Genomic DNA, 19,237 nt, shown 5'->3' on the forward strand with positions numbered 1-19,237 from the left:
GCGGTGAGGTCGGCTCTGCACAAGGATAGGAGGGCCTGGGGAAGAGGCAAGGGACTCTAAGACTTTAGGGCGGACTGGGAGAGGAAAGTTTTAGGTTTCAACAGAACTAAGACAATCAGAAAGAATTACTGCATAGGGAGAATGAACCTGGCCCTAATCCGGGTCTGATCAATCTCTTGTGTCCTGAGCTCCAGAGATCCCAGTGGCAGGGAGGGACCATGCCTGGAGATGGACTGCTGGAAAATTTGCAGGGATGTAGATATGGGGTCGGGGGTGGGGGTGTCAGTGGGAGCTCAGGGGAAGGAGAAAAAGAATAGTACAGGGGTTAAGTCAGCTGCTTCTCATGGTTCAATCCCCGGCACGGCATGGTCCTGCGGCTAAGGTTGCCTGGAGAATAACGCGGCATGAATCTGGTGAGGGGATTTCCCTATTTTGAATTTTGGTTGAGAAGCACTGGGAGGTGCCCCCCAAATCTTCCGAGCACTGCTTGGGAGACCCAGTTTTATTGTTTTATTTTTATTTTTAATTATTTTTTTTTCGGCCACACCCCATGACGCTCAGGGATTACTTCTGGCTAAGTCCCTGTGGGCTTGGGGGACCATGGTGGGACAACGGGGAATCGAACCACAGTCCGTGCCTTATCGCTTGTACCACTGCTCCGGCCCCGTTTTATTTTATTTTATTTTATTAATTTTAGAAATTAAGAGAAGGGACAAAGAAAGATATTTAACATTCCCAAGCAAAGTGAGTACTGTGTGTACAGCACCATAGGATACATTTATTGGTGTCCCTAATGCCTACTTAGGTGTCCATACGTGTCCCATAGGTGTCTCCATAAACTCAGGTTTATTTGGGCAGAAACCATGAAGCAGCCCCTCCTGCAATTGTGCAGAGTTAGCTCATAGCCAAGGTCCCTCCCCTAACAATCCAGCTGCAGCTTCAGTCCTGCTGCCTGTGAGTCCTGGCTCTTTGCCTTTCCCCCAGGCAGGATGGGAGGGATGTGCTGGGATCTGGCAGAAAGGGTCCAGGAAAACAAATCCATCCTGTGAGGAAAAGCCAGTCAGTGAGGAGTGCCTGCTTGCAAGCAGAACATGAAGACTGTGAGATTTGGGGGGAGATTTGTCCATGGCAGTAATCAGTAAGAGGAAAGGCAGGTTCTACCTGACTACCTGGATTTCCTCCAGTTTCCCATTACAGGCTGTCGTCAAGTGAGTGAGTTTGAGCTACAGTGGTATTGTAGACAGACACTTGCCCTGTGGCGTAGGAATTATGGAGCAAAGGATATAAAACTTCCACCACGCTCTACACTCTTGGTTTCCAAAGTTCCCTTTTCATTGTTTGGCTTTGAAAAAGGATATAGTTAGGAGGTTCAGGGATAAAGCTTTTGGGCTTTGGTTCATTCTTGTTAAAGGCCAACCAGCAGACAGCATTTTGGCATCTTATGAATCAATGAGAGGGGAGAAGGACCAGGTTTTAGACTATAAATGACACTACTGAGGGCAGGAGCCAAAGAAAAAGCAGGAAACTATTTTTGCCTGCTCCCAAAGCCATGTGGCCATGGATGTAGCCTCTGAACCTTGACTACATCTCAGAGGGAGGACCAAGCACTTGTTCTGAAGTGAAAGGAGATTGGGTTGGAGCCTGAGCTCGCCCCCTTGGTCAATGTAGATATGAGTTTATAGAACCCGGTTGGGAGCCTGTTTTATGGTTTGCAGGGCCTTTGTGATGATATATGACTGTCTGGATATTTGTCTCCTTTTAGAGCTTAAGTGAATGTTAGTTTTCCATGCCAGTGCCCCTGTCCAAGACCACCTCCTCACTTCCCTGCCTAAAATAAAAAGTTTTTGTAAACTGGAACATTCCTGGGACAGGAGACACCATCCTCCCCACCCTGAGATCAAGGACTTCCAGGAGGGCTTGGCAAGAGAGTCAGATTCCCAAAGTTCAGGAGGGACCAGAAGGTTCTCTGGCCCAGGAGCTGGAGCAAGGGGCCTAGTTGCTAAGGGAGTAGGAACTCATGAGGAAGGTAGCCCCAAAGTGTGGGGTATGGAATGAAGTAAAGAACATCCACTTCTTTGACCATACCATACTTTCTTCTTTTCTTGCTTTTTGGACCACACCTGGCTATTCTCAAAGCTTACTCTTTGCTCTGTACTCAGAAGTCACTCCTAAAAATACTCAGGACATCATATGGGATGCCAAGAATCAGACCCAGTTGGCAGCATGTAAGGCAAGCTTCCTTCTTGCTACACTATCACTCTGGCCCTGCTAATACAAGATCTCTCTTCACTGAGAACTGAGAATTGAACCAAAGTCCCAAAGGAGCAAGAACTTCTAATCCTCCACAAGGACTTCACCACCTCCATCATTCCATTCTCCACCTGGCTCCAGAGAACTTCCTGGTCCCATGCTTCCAAGCTCATGCCCTAACCATGGCGTTTCCCACAGTTTCTGGGTTGAGACTTTGCTGACGAATTACCATTTCTGCCAGTGAGTCGTCTGAGGAATGGCGGGCACTCCACTTCCACCGTCTGTCCTGCCACAGCTGATGGCCAGCAACTCATATTGTCCCACAATATCTCACAGTCTGCCAAGAAGAAGAACAGCATCAGATAGGGTGGTGTGTGACCCAGGACCCTACCTCCGTCTCCCCCACACTAGCCCTGACACCCTTCCTGCCAGAACAACACTAAAGTGCTTCTGGAACCCAGGGCAGGTTGCCTCAGACTATGCTCATGGCATGTTGGTACTTTGGAGCTGAAAGCAACTGAGAAACATCAAGTCCCATAATAATGCCTGGCAATGATCCATCACCCTAAAAATAATGGGCCAGGTAGGATGCTTGCCTTATATGCAACTGACCTGGGTTCAGTCTCTGGCACTACGTATGGTCTCCAATCCCCACCAAGAGTGATTCCTGAGCCAGAAATAAGTCCTGAGCATAGTCAAATATGGGAGGGAAAAAAAACAACCTATGTTTCCTCTCCTTGACCCCAAGACTTGGCATTACCAAGTCAGTTTTCATATGGAAATAAATCCTGCAAAATTTTGTTTTTCCTGCCTTTTCTTTTTTTCACCCCATTGCGTTGGGGATGAACCAGAGGCTCACATGTGTGAGGCAGGATCAAATTTGAGTTGGTAGGACTGGAAAGCTACAGAAGCCAATGTGGCCCTCAGTTCACCCCAGTGCTTTCCTGCACTGGACAGAGTCCTGGAGGGCAAAGGAAAAGTTCTACCCCTTAGGCCTTTGGTTTATGCCAACAATGGGTTGGACACAAGACCAGCACTAGGCAAATGTGTCAGATGCATGGACATGAAAGGCTTGGTAGTCCAGATGCTGCTCTAACACGGAGAAATGAAGAGACAGTCACTCAGGCAAAAGCTCAAGTGGGTTCTTTATTCTGGCCAGTCAGGGTCCAGTGCCCATCCAGAACCTAACAGAGGCAAAGGACCACGTGGCTTTCTTTGTTCATCCTAATATACCACAAGAAGGGGAGAGGGGGTAGGGATGATTTCCTTATAAGGGCATAACGTCCGCTAAGACATTTTGAGGTAATGTAAGTTCCTTATAAGGGCATAACATCCGCTAAGACATTTTGAGGTAGGGGCCGGGTAGGTGGCGCTGGAGGTAAGGTGTCTGCCTTGCAAGCGCTAGCCAAGGAAGGACCGCGGTTCGATCCCCCGGCGTCCCATATGGTCCCCCAAGCCCGGGGCGATTTCTGAGCACATAGCCAGGAGTAACCCCTGAGCGTCAAACGGGTGTGGCCCAAAAACCAAAAAAAAAAAAAAAAAAAAAAAGACATTTTGAGGTAGCACAAGGTATCACATGAGGTTAGGGTTGGTATAAGCTTCCTTTTTAGGACAAAAAGGGTTAGATACAAAAAGCAGGTATAAGCATAGAAAATTACAGAATTCTGGTTACAAAAACCTGACCTTTAAGTTCCATGAACTACAGCAGTGGGGGCTGGTGTAACTAGTTGTTAACTTCCCTTTTCAGACACATGTGTGTGCCTGTGGCTTTCTGAGTCCCTGTCACAGGGACTTTTTCTGGGATTTCTTAGGTCCATGTTCTGGGCTGGCCTTCTAGTCCTCCACCTGCCAGCTCTGGCTGGGCACCAACAAGATCACCTTGTGGTCTACTCAACTCACACCATCCAGAGCATGCCCAAGACTCCAGCTTAGCTTCACTCTAAAATGAAGTGTGTCTGTGTGTGTGTGTGTGTGTGTGTGTGTGTGTGTGTGTGTGTTATTCCTGATATTACATAGCCAGGAAATTGAGTGTTCTAAGGAAGGGAATGTCAGGCCATCTCAGCTTGAAGGTTTTCCCAACTGTCCTGTCTTCCTTTCTAACCAGGAATAGGCCAGGAGATCTAGAGAACAGGAGGTGGAGAGGGGCTGAGCCAAAGGCAAAAGTGGAGGAAGTAGGTTCCAGGGGAGCAGAGCAGGAGAAGGTGGGGAGCTGAAGGCAGTGTGGTCTGTTTGCTGGGCAGAAACCACCTTGAAGAATGCAGGAAACTAGAGAATGGGGCCACCTGGAAGCCACTAAGCTGGGGCTCTGAATTAGAACTGTGCCCAGAAAATGCAGGGCAGGCTGTGGTCTGGGCAAGGTGATAGGGCTCAAGGAAAGACCAGGTGTGGGTGGGGTCCCACAAGGAGGGTAAACACTTCTCTGGGACTCTGCTTCCCAAGAAAAGGGTAGGAAGAAATAGTCTCTCAGAGTGATAGTACAATGAAGATGGTGTTTGCCATGCATGTGGCAAACCCACATTTGATTCTTGGCATCCCGAATGGTTCCCTGAGTGCTGCCCAGAGTCAAACTTGAGTGTAGAGCCAGGAGTAAGCTCTGAGCATCCCCAGGGGTTGCCCCCAAACAAAAAAGAGGCCAACAAATAAAGAATCTCTTGGAGCTTCCTGAATTCTATCACTTGACTCTCATGTGAATCCCAAGATAGGAGGGTTGTGAGCCCCTTGATCTGGCTTCTCCAGACTCCCAAGCAGTGTGCTCCCTCCACTGGGCAAGCAGGTGAATCATGGTCATAGCCATGGTCATAGATTCCAGAGCACCCACTTTTCTACTAAATGCCTGAAGATGAGGATAAAGTGTGGGGAGGGGTCTCATAACATGCCTGTGCCCAATCTGGCATCTGTGCGATGGTTCTACTCCTTTCTCCTCCATAGAAGCCTCTGGGTTTATGATGGGGCCTCTTTTTTTTTTAAATCATATCTTTATTTAAGCACCATGATTACAAGCATGATTATAGTTGGATTCCAGTCATAAACAGAACACCATCCCATCACCAGAGCAACATTCCTACCACCAATGCCATTATTTCCCTCCTCCCCCACCCCTGTATTCAAGACAGACATTCTACTTCTCTCATTCATTAACATTGTCATGTTAATTGTTAGTGTAGTTCTTTCTCTAATGGCACTCACCACTCTTCGTGGTGAGCTTCATATCGAGAGCCAGTCCTTTTGATCCTCATCTCTATTGTCTCTGGGCATTATCACAATAATGTCTTTTATTTTTCTTAAAAACCATAGATGAGTGAGACTATTCTGTGTCTATCTTTCTCCCTCTGACTTATTTCACTCAGCATAATAGTATTCATGTGCATCCATGTATCGGAAAATTTCATGACTTCATCTCTCCTGATGGCTGAATAATATTTCATTGTGTATATGTGCCACAATTTCTTTTTTTTTTTTTTTTTTTGGTTTTTGGGCCACACCCGTTTGACGCTCAGGGGTTACTCCTGGCTATGTGCTCAGAAATCGCCCCTGGCTTGGGGGGACCATATGGGACGCCGGGGGATCGAACCGCGGTCCGTTCCTTGGCTAGCGCTTGTAAGGCAGACACCTTACCTCTAGCGCCACCTTCCCAGCCCCGTGCCACAATTTCTTTATCCACTCATCTGTTGAAGGGTATCTGGGTTGTTTCCAGAGTCTGGCTATTGTAAATAGCACTGCAATGAATATTGGTGTGAGGAAGGCATTTTTGAATTGTATTTTTGTGTTCATAGGGTATATCCCTAGGAGTTGTATAGCTGGATCATATGGAAACTCAATTTTCAGTTTTTTGAGAAATCTCCATATTGTTTTCCAGAAAGGCTGGACTAGATGGCATTCCTACCAGCAGTGAATGAGTGTTCCTTTCTCCTCACATCCCCACCAGCACTGATTGTTCTTGTTCTTTGTGATGTGTGCCAGTCTCTGTGGCATGAGATGGTACCTCATTGTTATTTTGATTCGCATCTTCCTGATGATTAGTGATGTGGAGCATTTTTTCATGTCTCAGCAGCAGTGCATAAGAGTTCCTTTCTTCCCACATCCTATGGTGGGGCCTCTTAACACACTCCCTCAATGGGGAGTGTGTGTCTGATATGTGAACCCAAGTGTAATTCCTGGCATTATATGTTTCCTTGATCATATATTGACTGGAGTCCTGCTCCATTGTGCAGTCCTGGAGGTTCTTGAGCACTGTCTGGGTTTTTCAAGTTATTTACAGCACTGTGGGACCTGAGCAGCACCATGTCTTTGTCCCTTGCACTGAACCAATGGCCCAATTGATTGAGAATCACCAGTGTGGCTCCCAAACCTCCTGCACACTGCTTAGTAATTCACCCTTCCCCCTTACACATGCAAAACCTTTTATGCAAAACCTTTTGCCCCTGCTGACTCTGTCTGGCCCAAGAAATGCAGCATGGGCTAGTGCTGCCAGAAACAATTGGATTCATTAGAGAGCTGCTATAAAATTTCAATGAATTTTTGGTGCTGGGACATTCAAAAACCTCTATTTATTGTTGTGACCCCTCACATACATTTAACTTATGTTTAAGAAACAAGGGTTTAAGAAAGACCTTGGGGTTGGACAATTAACATGCCTAGAGCCTATAGTCAGTCTTATGATAGTATGCTTCATGGGTAGAGAAACCTTGTATCTCTTAGACCAAGGGAATTTCCTTTCTAATTTCCCCAAAGTTTACTGTGCCTATCAGAAAAAAAAACCCTGCCACATATGCCCCCCCACTTTTAATTTATTTAGATCATCTAGATGGGGCTCCTGCCTTTTTCATAGGACCTTGGAACATGAATAACCTTGTTTTGCCTCATATTTCTGTGTCTTCCTACAAATTGAGAAAAGAAAAGAAAAGAAAAGAAAAGAAAAGAAAAGAAAAGAAAAGAAAAGAAAAGGAAAGAAAAGAAAAGAAAAGAAAAGGAAAGAAAAGAAAAAAGAAGTGGATGGGACCCAGGGGCCAAGTGGTCTCAGATGCATTGAGTGGGGAAAAAATGGCCAGTACTAAATACTCAGGCCAATGTCAATGACAATAGAATCAATAGACCCAAACTATAACAAGATAAACAAAATGGACCTGTTATACTGGCAGGCCAGGAGGATAAGGATGATGGTCTCAATAAAAAAAATTTAAAAAAAGAAGCAAGAGATAGCTCAATGCGTTGAACACAAGCTTTTTATGCAAGAGGTCCCAATTTGATACCTGCCACTGCTTGGTCTCCAGAGCACTATACAGGAAGTAGTCCCTAAATATTATGGAGTATGGCCCACTTCCACAAAAATAAGTAAATGAAAAGAAAAGACCGGAACTTACAGCACCATCTTGACTGCCATCTCAGCAAACTTTCCTGGTAGAGATTAGCAAGACATTATTTCCTTATAGTAGGGAAATGCATCAGTCTTCTTTTACCATGGGTGTGATGGATCCAGATTCTAAAGCCAGTGTGCTGGCTTCAGACTGTGAGGCTGGGGCTAGAGCATTGTACATTGGTAGGGATAGTACATTGGTAGAAAGTTTTCTTTGCATATGGCTAATCCAGGTTCAATCCCTGATATCCCATATGGTACCACCAAACCCCTCCAGGAGTGATTCCTGAGCAATAAGTCTATAGTAATCCCTGAGCACTGCTAGTAGTGGCAAATAAATAAATAAATAACATAAAAACCTACTAACAAACAAAAACACAAATAGTAAAACTGGAAGAACCGTGTCTAGTCAGACAGACAGACAGGGAGGGTGCCAAGGTCTCTGACAGGTTTCTCAACCCAGGTTATGCCAGACTGGGTTCATAGAGTTGCTGGCAGAAGTGTTGGCAGAAGATAGAGTAAGAATTGCTACTGATGAGAGGTGGTAGGGTCCCCTATCCCTGCCCCCAGTTCACTGCATAGAAAGAGAATCTTGCTGGGGAAAGTGCCTTTGAGTCATATGGGATGCCTGTGGGACACTGTGAAGCCAAGAAGGGATCAAAGGAGGGTCCTTGTCCCACAGCTGATAGAAGAAACCCAGCTCCAAGTGACAGAGAATGTGTGTGGTGAGAGAAGTGTGGGTAGCTCTAGGGGTAAGGCCCCTTAGTTCTATTGTTTTCCACCTGCCGAGCTGACCCATCATGGCAGCAGGCTACTGAGCACTGCCCATTTATGAGCACTAGAACAGAGCATGGCCACACTTGCCAGCTTGGCTTACCAGGCACAGAATACACTAGAACAAGCCCAGGGCTCTCGAGCACTAAGAATGTACCTGGGCTGCTCTGAGACTGGTCCAGGCAAACCTTGCCCAGTGGTATTTACCAGATGTTATTTTTGTCACACATAGAAGGTTTGTGGCAATCAAGTCCATGTGCATAAATGTTCCCACAGAACTCCCACTTGGCATCATCACTGAGCCATGTTTTTTAAGTTCCGTATATGGCAGAATTTAGTGTGTTTGGTTGGTTCATTGGTGTTTTGTCCACACTGAAGTGCTCAGGATTCTGTGCTAGGAATCACTCTTGGTGAAGGTTGAGTGGGCCATATGGGATGTCAGGGATTAAGCCTAGGTTAGCTGCATTTAAGGCAAGTACCTTAACTCTAGTACTATTGTTTCACATGTTTGTTTAGTTTTGTAATCTGGTGATTAAGCCAGGATTTCATACATGCAAGACAAGTGCTTTAGCCCTGAGCTACACCCTCTAGCTAAAAAGCTCTGTAGGGCCAGAGAGATAGTCCAGCACATAGGTCACTTGTCTCACACATAGCTGACCTAAGCTCAATCCCCAGCATTACATATGGTCCCCCAAGCAAAGCCAGTAGTGAACTCTGAGTGCAAGCCAGGAGTTAGCTTGAGCATTGCCAGGTATATGCCGAACCTCCCCCCAAATTCCCATACATTGCTTTTTAATCTTCTTGTTTGTTTTGTAGTTATAACTAGCTATGTTTTTGCCCTCAAGAATTACTCCTGGTGGGCTCAAGGACTATATGGGATGCCAGAAATCAAACCCAGATCAGCTATATGCAAGGCAAGCAGCCCATCCGCTGTTCTATCAGTCTGGCTTTTTTTAGACATCATGGTACCATACACTTAAGAAAATATAGTATAAACAACCTCTAGGGGTGCTGGGGAATCAGACTTGCTATGTGACCTGCATATTGTGCTGGCTGAGTGGGACAGGTACTCCCAAGGTGTGTCTGTGTGCAGCTCTCAATGGTTCCCTGGCCTGATTACAGAAGCTGTGGTAATGAAAGGACAAAGCCCAGGACTCAGGAAAGTTAATAAGGTAAGGACTTGAGAGGGGCCTTAGCTACAAGGGCATTCAGAAGGACCCTGACAGGAACATGCAAGCATGAAGTAGGGTAGGTACCCACTCTGCTGACATCTGGGAGTGTCACCACCACCACTGCCAATCTGGATGGAGCAAAGGAGTAGAAGGCTGGGGGAGTTTGAGTGAACAGAAAAGACAATGATTAACCCCACAGAACCTCTGAGGAAGCAGTGGGTGGCCACCAAGAGCTACCAGCCTGAGAGAAAAGCTTGGAAGACTATGTGGAGGCTAGTGGTGTTGGGGGACATGAGTAAGCTGGAACTCCCATGTACTTGGGGCTGGCACCACCCCTGAGACTTCCCTGTGTACTGGTTCCTGCATCTTTAAAATGGTGCCACAATAGCTTCCTGGGTTTTATGAGAATAAAATTGTTGGAAATAGGATATTTTTTCTCTATTACTTTCAGCTCTTTGTGGCTATTGGCTTTTGGGTCACACCTGAGAGTGTTAAGAAGTCACCCTGGGGCCCGGAGAGATAGCACAGCGGCGTTTGCCTTGCAAGCAGCCGATCCAGGACCAAAGGTGGTTGGTTGGAATCCCGGTGTCCCATATGGTCCCCCGTGCCTGCCAGGAGCTATTTCTGAGCAGATGCCAGGAGTAACCCCTGAGCACCGCCGGGTGTGGCCCAAAAACCAAAGAAAAAGAAGTCACCCTGGTGGTCCTTGTGGGACTATGTAGGGCTGGGATTGAATCTGAGACATCTGTATGCAAAGACCATAGAACTCTCTCTCCTCTCCAACTCCCGGAATTTTTTCCTCCTCTTGTCTGTTCCTCCTCCACTTACTGACATACAGATTCTGAGATGGGCAGGATGATTTAGAATCCTCCTGACTGGTGCCCAGAGGCTTCTGGATCATGAAGAGTCATGTCACAATGCATGGGGACAGCAGAAAAGGAGCAGAATTCCCCTGAGAATGGGGTGACAGGGTAGAAGGATGAGTGAGCAGTGTAACTTCAGAAAGCGGTATGAGACACTACTAGCCACCAGCACTGAATGAAAGGGACCGAAGGGCAGCAAAGATGATGTAGACACATTTCGATGAACCACAGACAGCCTGGAACCCCCATGGCTGCTTCAGGGCCTAATAGGGACTGGGCAGTCCCAAACCTGGATCGGTTCACCACCACACTGTGGTGCACAGAGCAAAACTAGAAGGGCCCCCATCAGCACCTAAGTGGTCTGTGAATCATTGAAATCCTCAGCAAGTCCAGAAAGTACCAAAGTTTTCTCTATTCTACAAGAATAGATACAATAAAGTTCTAGAATATACAGAAAATTTAATTTATTTGAGTGGGGTGTGTGTTTCTTGACCCTACTCAGTCATACTCAGGGCTTACTCCTGGCTCAGTGTTCAAGGGATCATTCCTGCAGTGCTTGGGGGACCATATGTTATGCTGGTGATCCAACTGAGATAAGCCACATGCAAGGCAATACCCTGCCTGCTGTACTACCTCTCTAGCCTGAGGACATACATACTTTCTTGCTTACTGGAAGCTGTGCACAAACATTAGACTTCTTTACTGTTGTTGTTATTGCTGTTGGTTTGGGTCACACCTGAAAATGCTCACTAGTTACTCCTGGTTCTGCATTCAGGAATTACCCCTGGTGGTGCTTGGGGGACTATATATAGGATGCTGGAGGATGAAGTCAAGTCATCCTGTGCAAGGCAATTCCCCTACCTCCTGTGCTGTCTCTTTATCCCTGGTCATTCTACTCATGACACCTACCTCACTACATTGGTCCTAACCCAAAATAGACACCCAAGACTGAGGCAGGGGCAGAGGCAGAAGCAGGTGTGTTGGGGAGAGGGCAGGCACAGGATGCAAAGGCCCTGAGATGGCAGGACAGATACTAGCCAAACCTAGTTAGCCCACCCAGCTGGGGTGACTGTCACACAGCTCAGTCTCTGCTATCTGCACACCCACCCACTCACCACACTCACCCATCCTCCAGCCCTGAGTTTATTTATAAACAAGCCCAGATGGCCTGGAGATAGCCTACAGCCATTTCAGGAGCAGTGTGTCAGGCTGCAGAAAGATGGGGTCAAGATCAAGCCACGCCCCCTTCAAAATCTGGATGGATTGGCCTCCTGGGCCCATGAGGTCTCTGCCCAACCACACCTCCCCCATTTTCCGGCTCCCCTCCTGGCTGCCTTGTCCCTGAATGCCCTTAAATTTCTTCACGCTCCACTCACTGTACCTGTACTGAGGAACCCATGGGCTTCTCTTTGCTTTCCTCCACTTTTTCCTCATCCAACGGCTGCCAGCTCTCAGGAGCTTCTATAATCTTCTCATCCTATTCACCCTTTCCTCCTCCCTAAGGCCTCACTTAGCTGAATCAAGAGGAATCCAGACTAGCAGCCTTCACTTGGGCTTTCTCCAGCTCAATAGTGGCAGTGACAGCCATGCTTTCCCCTGCTTTGCTCTGATCTAACCTGTAGAAAAGGGTGCCCTGGAGCTGGAGTACAGAAGGCAGGGTGCTTGCCTTTGCTGGATTCAATCCCTGGCATATTAAATGATCCCCTGAGTTCTGTCAAGAATAATTCCTGAATGCAAAGCCAGGAATAACCCCTGAATATCACCGAATGTGGCCCCAAAACAAAACAAAAAGAAAATTGTTCCTTTTCTTGTACCAAATCACATGCTAGAGTGTTAGAGGAACTAAATTTCAGGATGGCAAAGACATTTCAAATTGGTGCATTAGGGCTAGAGAGATAGTACAGTTAAGGTATCTGCCTTGCATGCAACCAACTCTGATTTGATCCCTAACATCACATAGGGTCCCCTGAGCACCACAAGGAGTGATCCCTGAGCACAGAGCCAGAAGTAAGTCCTCAGCACCACCAGGTATAGCTTACCTAAATATGCAAACAAACAAAACCAAAATAGCAATGATTTGAACAGGGGACAGACAGTTTGATAGTGTTTTTCTGAAAACCAAACTGAATACAGTGTCCCATAAAATAAACTGTTTTTTTTTTTTTTTTTTTGGTTTTTGGGCCACACCCGTTTGATGCTCAGGGGTTACTCCTGGCTATGTGCTCAGAAATCGCCCCTGGCTTGGGGGAACCATATGGGACGCCGGGGGATCGAACCGCGGTCCTTCCTTGGCTAGCGCTTGCAAGGCAGACACCTTACCTCCAGCGCCACCTACCCGGCCCCAAATAAACTGTTTTTTGAGAAATGATTTCCCCACCCCTGAATATAAGCTTTAAGGATCATGGAATTAAGAATGTGAGAAATGCTTTCAACATGAATGAGAAACATATACCATGAGCTCTCTAGGCCTCAACTTTTCATCTATGAAATGGGGTTAACCAAGGCCCTTCCTGCACAGGTTGTTTACGGAGCTTTAAAGCAAAGTCTGGGGCTGGAGAATCAGTAAAGGGGTAAGGTGCTTGTTTTGCATGTGACTTCATTTGATTCCTGACAACCTATATAATCCTTAGATCTCCATTTGAGCAGAGTTAGGAGTGATTGCAAACCACCACTGGCTATGGCTCCAATACCAACCATAGTCTAAAATGTTTTATAAGCGTCAGATTAGTGTGTCAAGGATAAAGGGTGAGAAGCTATGGGCAGGGAAGGGATCAACCAGAGACCATGGAGGGTTGTGGGTCCCAGGCCAGCAGGAGCTTTAAGGGAATCCAAAAAGGGGTCCTAGAATAGGGTTACAGAACACAAAGCTAAGAGTCAGCATGAGTGATTTTATGACGCATGGACATGGTAGGTGAAGTTTAGGCAATCCTGTGTCCTGGGGGAGAAGGCACTGTAAAAGACACGTGTTGTATGATTCTACTTACATCCACTTTCCTGAACAAGTAGATACATAAAGACAGACAGCAGACCAAAGATTGTTGGGGACTAGAGAGAGAGGAGGAGAAGTATTCTTTATGGGCAGAAGGTTTGATTTGGGCTGACAAAAATGTTTACTACTACATAGAGTGGTATCATGAATATGTGAAAAGCCATCCTCAAACTCTTGCACTGGTCACATTGGGCAAAAGTTGCCAAAAAAAAGAAAAAGAAAAAAAACCCTACTCATCTGTAAGTTTCTGAATACTACCTGGAGTACCTGAACCCCAATTAAAAGTGTTTAGGTTCATGTTATATGAATTTAAGCTCAATAAGTTCCTTTCTCCTGTCTCAATAAAGGGAAGCTGCCCATTTCTTTCTGCCCATGCTCCTTGTAGTCAGCACAGACAAGAAGCAAAGAGGTTGGTGTATCCAGTTTTGGAGAAAGAACATAGAGAGAATTGATGTCTTGCTCAAGGTCACACAGCCTGAGTGACAGACTGGCATACATGTCCAGGTCTATGTGGGCCAACTCCACAATGACCATCTCTCTGGTACATTCTTCTCTCAGGAGAGCCAACTTTGCAGGGGTTTCAGCTTCTGTAAACAGAGCAATAAATAGCCTGGTAGAGCAGGCCACAGCTCATGGGGGTGACCCTGACACATTCCCAACCAATGCTCACAAGGCCTTGGCTGTTCAACCCGGAAGACCTGAGACCTTTGTTTTGTGCTTGTGATAGCTGTGCAGCAAAGTAACAGCATTTCCCGTGTTCCTGTGGCATTCAAACATTAACCTCCTCCCCAGGGAGGCCTCAGGTAGCTTAATCATTAATGCCTGTGCCCCCTTACAGCTTCCCCCAACCCCTCCAGACCCAGGTGCTATAGCAAGTGGTTCAGGTTTGAGGCTAGGCTTGTACACTAGGACCCTCAACTCAACCTCTGTCCCACCCAAATTGGCACCAGGACTCAAAGGTTGCCAGCATACCTGCCTGGTCCTGATGTGGGCTAGAAACCCACCTTGCTTTTTCTCTTCTTTCAATCTTCCCTTCCTTTTCTATTTTTTTTTATGCTCAGGGATTACTCCTGGCTCGGTTCTCAGGAATTGTTACTGGCAGGACTAAGGAATAAACCCTTAGAACTGCCCATTTACACCAGAGGAGGTGGAAGGCCAGAAGTTGGATGATTAGAGGGAGCGAGAGGCAGACTCCAGGCTGGAGACCTTCATGAGCATTTTAGCCCTATGTGTTCAGGAGAACCAGGGTGGATGCTTAGAGAACAGAGAAACAGCCCATGAACCCAAAATTTGGTGGTGTGCTAATTGTGGGGCAAATCAGATGGACACAAAGGGTTCCTAAAGGGGAACTTCCCTGACAGCACTGCATAGGGGGCCAGGTGGCCTGTCAGTAGAGAGATTATAGGAGGAGAGTGGTCACATGTACCCATAGGTTGAGATTCTTTTTTCCTCATTTATATATAACACTGTGATTTTACCAAGTTGTTCATAATACAATCATTTCACGCATTAAATGTTCAAACTACCAGTGTGTCCTTCCCTTCATCTGTGTCCCTAAATTCCCACCTACCACCATAACCTCCACCTTGTATGAACAAACTTACTTCATGTTGTTTGTTACAACCCAAAGACAAACGTAATTACCAGAAACTTAGATCAAGGGCCTGGCGAGATAGAATGGAGATAAGGCATTTGCCTTCCATGCAGAAGGACAGTGGTTCGAATCCCAGCATCCCATATGGTCCCCGTGCCTGCCAGGGGCAATTTCTGAGCGTAGAGCCAGGAGTAGCCCATGAGTGCTGCTGGGTGTGACCCAAAAAACAAAAAACCAAAAACAAACAAACAAAAAAACTTAGATCAATAAGATCATTTGAAATAATTTTTCTATCTCTCCAAAGTATTACTAAAGTCATTAAGGCTTTACTAAGGCTTTACTGGGCTGTGGTTGGTGCTAATTGAGCCTGTGTTATTTGTTAGGCTCACTGAGCTTGATAGATTTCTATGTACTTTCCCATCAGATTTGCTGTGATCCTATGGCTGACCCTACTATAAGATACTGAGATATCAAATAATTGCATGTGGCCACGTGATTTAGATCTGAAGCAAATTTGGTGGCTTGGCAGTGTGATAAGGTTGAATTGTAGAGTGGGGTCACTTCTGTTGGAGGGTAGAGGGTGTGACATCAGCTGCTATTGTTCATGCAGACAGGGGGATATCCCCCATAAGCCCTTTCTGAGAATGCCATAAAAGTATTAGCTTGGACCTGACTACCTAGGAAAAATAAGCAGTGATTAAATTCTTTTGGAGTTAGGTGAAGGAGCTGGTCCATTTTTCTGCTGGGGAAATTGGCAGTGGTGGGCCAGGGCTACTAGGAGTTCTGGTGATGGAAACTGGTATACAGGAAGGCCTGACCCAATCCCACTTCATAATGAAAGACCCAGAGTTTTCAGCCATGTAGTCCAATCTCAACTAAGAGGATTTAGTAGCTCATATTATTTGATTTCAGTCTTGGAGCTGGGCTGTTTCTGTTAGAGGGAGGGTTTAGAGAGTAAGGTTCATGCAAAAAAGGGAATTTGCCCCCTACCCTTTCTGAAAATGCCATAGAGGTATGAAGCATCAGCGACCTTTATTTTTCTATGAGATTCTTTATCCTCCCTTTAAATTTGGGCAAGTCAGACTAGAAGAGAGTACAGTGGGTAGGGTGTTTGCCTTCCACACAGCTGATGTGGGTTTTCCATCCCTGGCACTCCATATGGTCCCCTGAGCACAGGCATGGTCCCAGAGCACTGTTGAGTGTGGCCCATACTGTCTTTCCCCTAATAAATAACATTAAAATAGGCTAATTGAGGGGCCCAGGGGAATGGGGGGGTAGGGAAAGTTCAATGAATTAGAGTACTTGCCTTGAGAGTGTGAGTGAGGCAGCATTCTCCATTCCTGGCACTACTACAAATGCTGCATGTGATCCAGGCAGCTCTGATGGGCATGATGGCAGAGTCTGGTAGCTCAGCCACCTGTGAGCCCTGGTGTTGCAAACCCTTTCCTGCCACACCACAGCCAAGTATGTGTGAACACCACACTGAATACTGTGTATCAGCCTGCAAACACCAAGAGTAAGAAGCAAATTTGGGGGCCAGAGAGATAGCATGAAGGTAAGGTGTTTGCTTTTCATGCAGAAGGTCGGTGGTTCGAATCCCAGCATCCTATATGGTCCCCTGAGCTTGCCAGGAGCGATTTCTGAGCATAGAGCCAGTAGTAACTCCTGAGGGCTGTTGGGTGTGACCCCCCCAAAAAAAGAAGAAGCCCAAGCACTGAGACCAGGAAGTATCCCCCTGACAAGTCCTCACTGACCCAGTCTGTGCACAGAAACCAAAATTAAAAGAAGAGACCCCTGCTCTTTGGGATGCCCAATTACTGCAACAAACAGTAACAGAGGGAAATGAAGTGGGAATAAACTAAGGCAATTAAAAAAAAACTTGCAATGAATGCAGGAGCACATTTTCTCTTTCACTGGAGAGCCAACAGCAAAGCAAGGACCACACCAGATGCTCCATACTGTAGTGGCAAGGCACCAGAAGGGAATGGCTCAGAAATCAGAAGGGGTACCAGCTAAACTAGAGAAATTGCAGACATGTAAGAAATAATCTGTGAAAGAATCTAAAGAGGCAGCTGATTGGCAGAGTTAAAAAAGAGGAAATAGTGTGTAGCACAGGGATCAGCCTATGTGAAGACACGAAAGAAACAGAAAATTGTACGCAATTTTAATGAGCCAAGTAGAAATGTTTAGTTATTTTTGTTTGGGGGCCACACCTGGTGATGCTCAGAGTTACTCCTGGCTCTGATCTTGTTGGTGCTTCATGGTACATAGAGATGCTGAAGATCTGAGTTGGCTGTGTGCAAAGCAAGCACCTTCCCACTATACAGTAACTCTGACCCTGAGCTATGTAAAAATGTTTAGAAAGACACATGGATGGGCCTGGAGAGATAGCACAGCGGCGTTTGCCTTGTAAGCAGCCGATCCAGGACCAAAGGTGGTTGGTTCGAATGCCAGGAGCTATTTCTGAGCAGACAGCCAGGAGTAACCCCTGAGCACCGCTGGGTGTGGCCCAAAAACAAAAACAAAAACAAAACAAACAAACAAAAAAAGACACTTGGACAAAGGTCTAATCAGAGACCACACACTTGAGACAATGGACAGCAGTGGGACACATCAAACACATCAGTGGCAGATTTTTTAAATATTCACCCTTCATGATTGAAATTCATGATTGCCTTTTCTAGAAGCTTGGTATTCTTGGCTGTATCTCTCAAGGCTCAGTGAAAGCCCCTTACTCCTTTACGGGCTTTTAGGTCACTACTAAGGGACCTGTTGACAGGGGGCAGCTGTCAACTTTTCTGCACCCAAAGAGTTTTCTACACTCAATGTCTTTTTGGTATAGCACTATTTCTGGCAGAGTAAGGTGACTCAGGAAATCCAGAGGTCTGGTTCTGAGTGTCTCTCTAGCAGCTTGATCACATCTAGTTCCCAAAAGCAGTTTTTACTACAGGATAAGAACAGGCTAGAAACAAGGCACTCAGTCCCTCAATGAGGGTGGCTAAACTGGCAGAACCAACATCAAAACTCTGCTATTCACGACCTGCTCAACCCTCTTGAAGGGATCTGGGACCACTTTTGGGCCATGTCTTCTTCCCTCTCACAGGCTGTCCTGTGCAACCTCAGCTTCAGCTGCCTCCTGTGCAGAAACTCTAAATGGTCCCTTTTCTGAAGTCTCCACACTGTATGTCAAACATGGAACTCCGGAAATTGAAGATGGATGTGACTGTTTTAAGAAAAACAGTAAGGATCCTCTAAACTAAAGGTTTCAGCAAACTAAAAGTCCCAATTTTATGTTGCTAGCTGAAGAAAAACAGAACACAAACAGTTACTTATGTGCTAACAATTATTATGGCGTTACTATTTACAATAGCTAAACTATGGAAACAGCCAAAGTGCCTGTTATAATTGACTGGGTAAAAAAAAATAATGGAATGCCTTTATCAATGCTATTCAGCTATAAAAGGAAAATGGAATTTTGCCATTTCCAGTATAATAAAAGCAGCTCAAGAGGATCTTACAAATGGGAATAAAAGGATAAAGAAAAAAAACCAACATGTGTGCAGTCTAAGGACAGAAGATGATAAACAAATTGATAAACAGACAAAATAAAAGAACAGCGTAACCAGGCAGGGGAGATGGCTTGAAGGGTTTCAATATGTGCTGTGCCCAGATTTGATCCCCCAACACTTCCTTGAACCCCAAGCACCAAGCTGGGAGGAATAGCTCCTGAGCATTACTGAGTATATGCCCCAAACAAGAAAATGCAAAGAGAAATGATCCTAGAACAGAAATAAAAATAGAATGCATGATCTCTCTCTCTCCCTTATCTCTCTCTCCTCTTCCCAAGTAATTGGTCCCCCTTTATTCCTTCTTTCAATTGCTCTGGTCAAGCATAAGGGGTTCATCCTAGACAGGCCCTTACTGCTCCTTGGCAATGAAATATCCTAAGTAGTTCTTACCTGAGTCCATACTTCTCTGCCTCTGCCAAGCCATCTCTACAAACTTTACTTTCTACTCCATACATCTCATCCTCACTCTCAAGTACTGGTTCCCTAAATTTTATGCCAGAGAATCTTCTGCAGGCACCAGAAGCCACTTTGCCCCAAAGTTTAATGGGTTGCCAATGTCAGGTACTGAAATGTGAAGGACTAAGCAGCAAGGCTCTTCTAAAACGGTCCCACACTAAGCTGTTGAAGTTAATGGGCCAAGCTTCTACCAACTATAGCAAAATAATAAGTGAAA

The 19,237-nt window shown here is 45.9% G+C and overlaps 1 protein-coding gene across 1 annotated transcript in view; it reads right to left on the bottom strand.

Moving 5' to 3' along the window:
- SCTR (secretin receptor) overlaps positions 1–19,237 on the bottom strand; it is a 74,073-nt gene that overhangs the window by 26,963 nt on the left and 27,873 nt on the right. Inside the window, exon 3 of the mRNA XM_049773149.1 lies at positions 2,480–2,587. Coding sequence (XP_049629106.1) covers positions 2,480–2,587 — 108 coding nt within the window. The remainder of the gene's footprint in view (positions 1–2,479; positions 2,588–19,237) is intronic.

This window comes from Suncus etruscus, chromosome 5 (genome assembly GCF_024139225.1).
Source record: "Suncus etruscus isolate mSunEtr1 chromosome 5, mSunEtr1.pri.cur, whole genome shotgun sequence".
Taxonomy (NCBI): Eukaryota; Metazoa; Chordata; class Mammalia; order Eulipotyphla; family Soricidae; genus Suncus; species Suncus etruscus.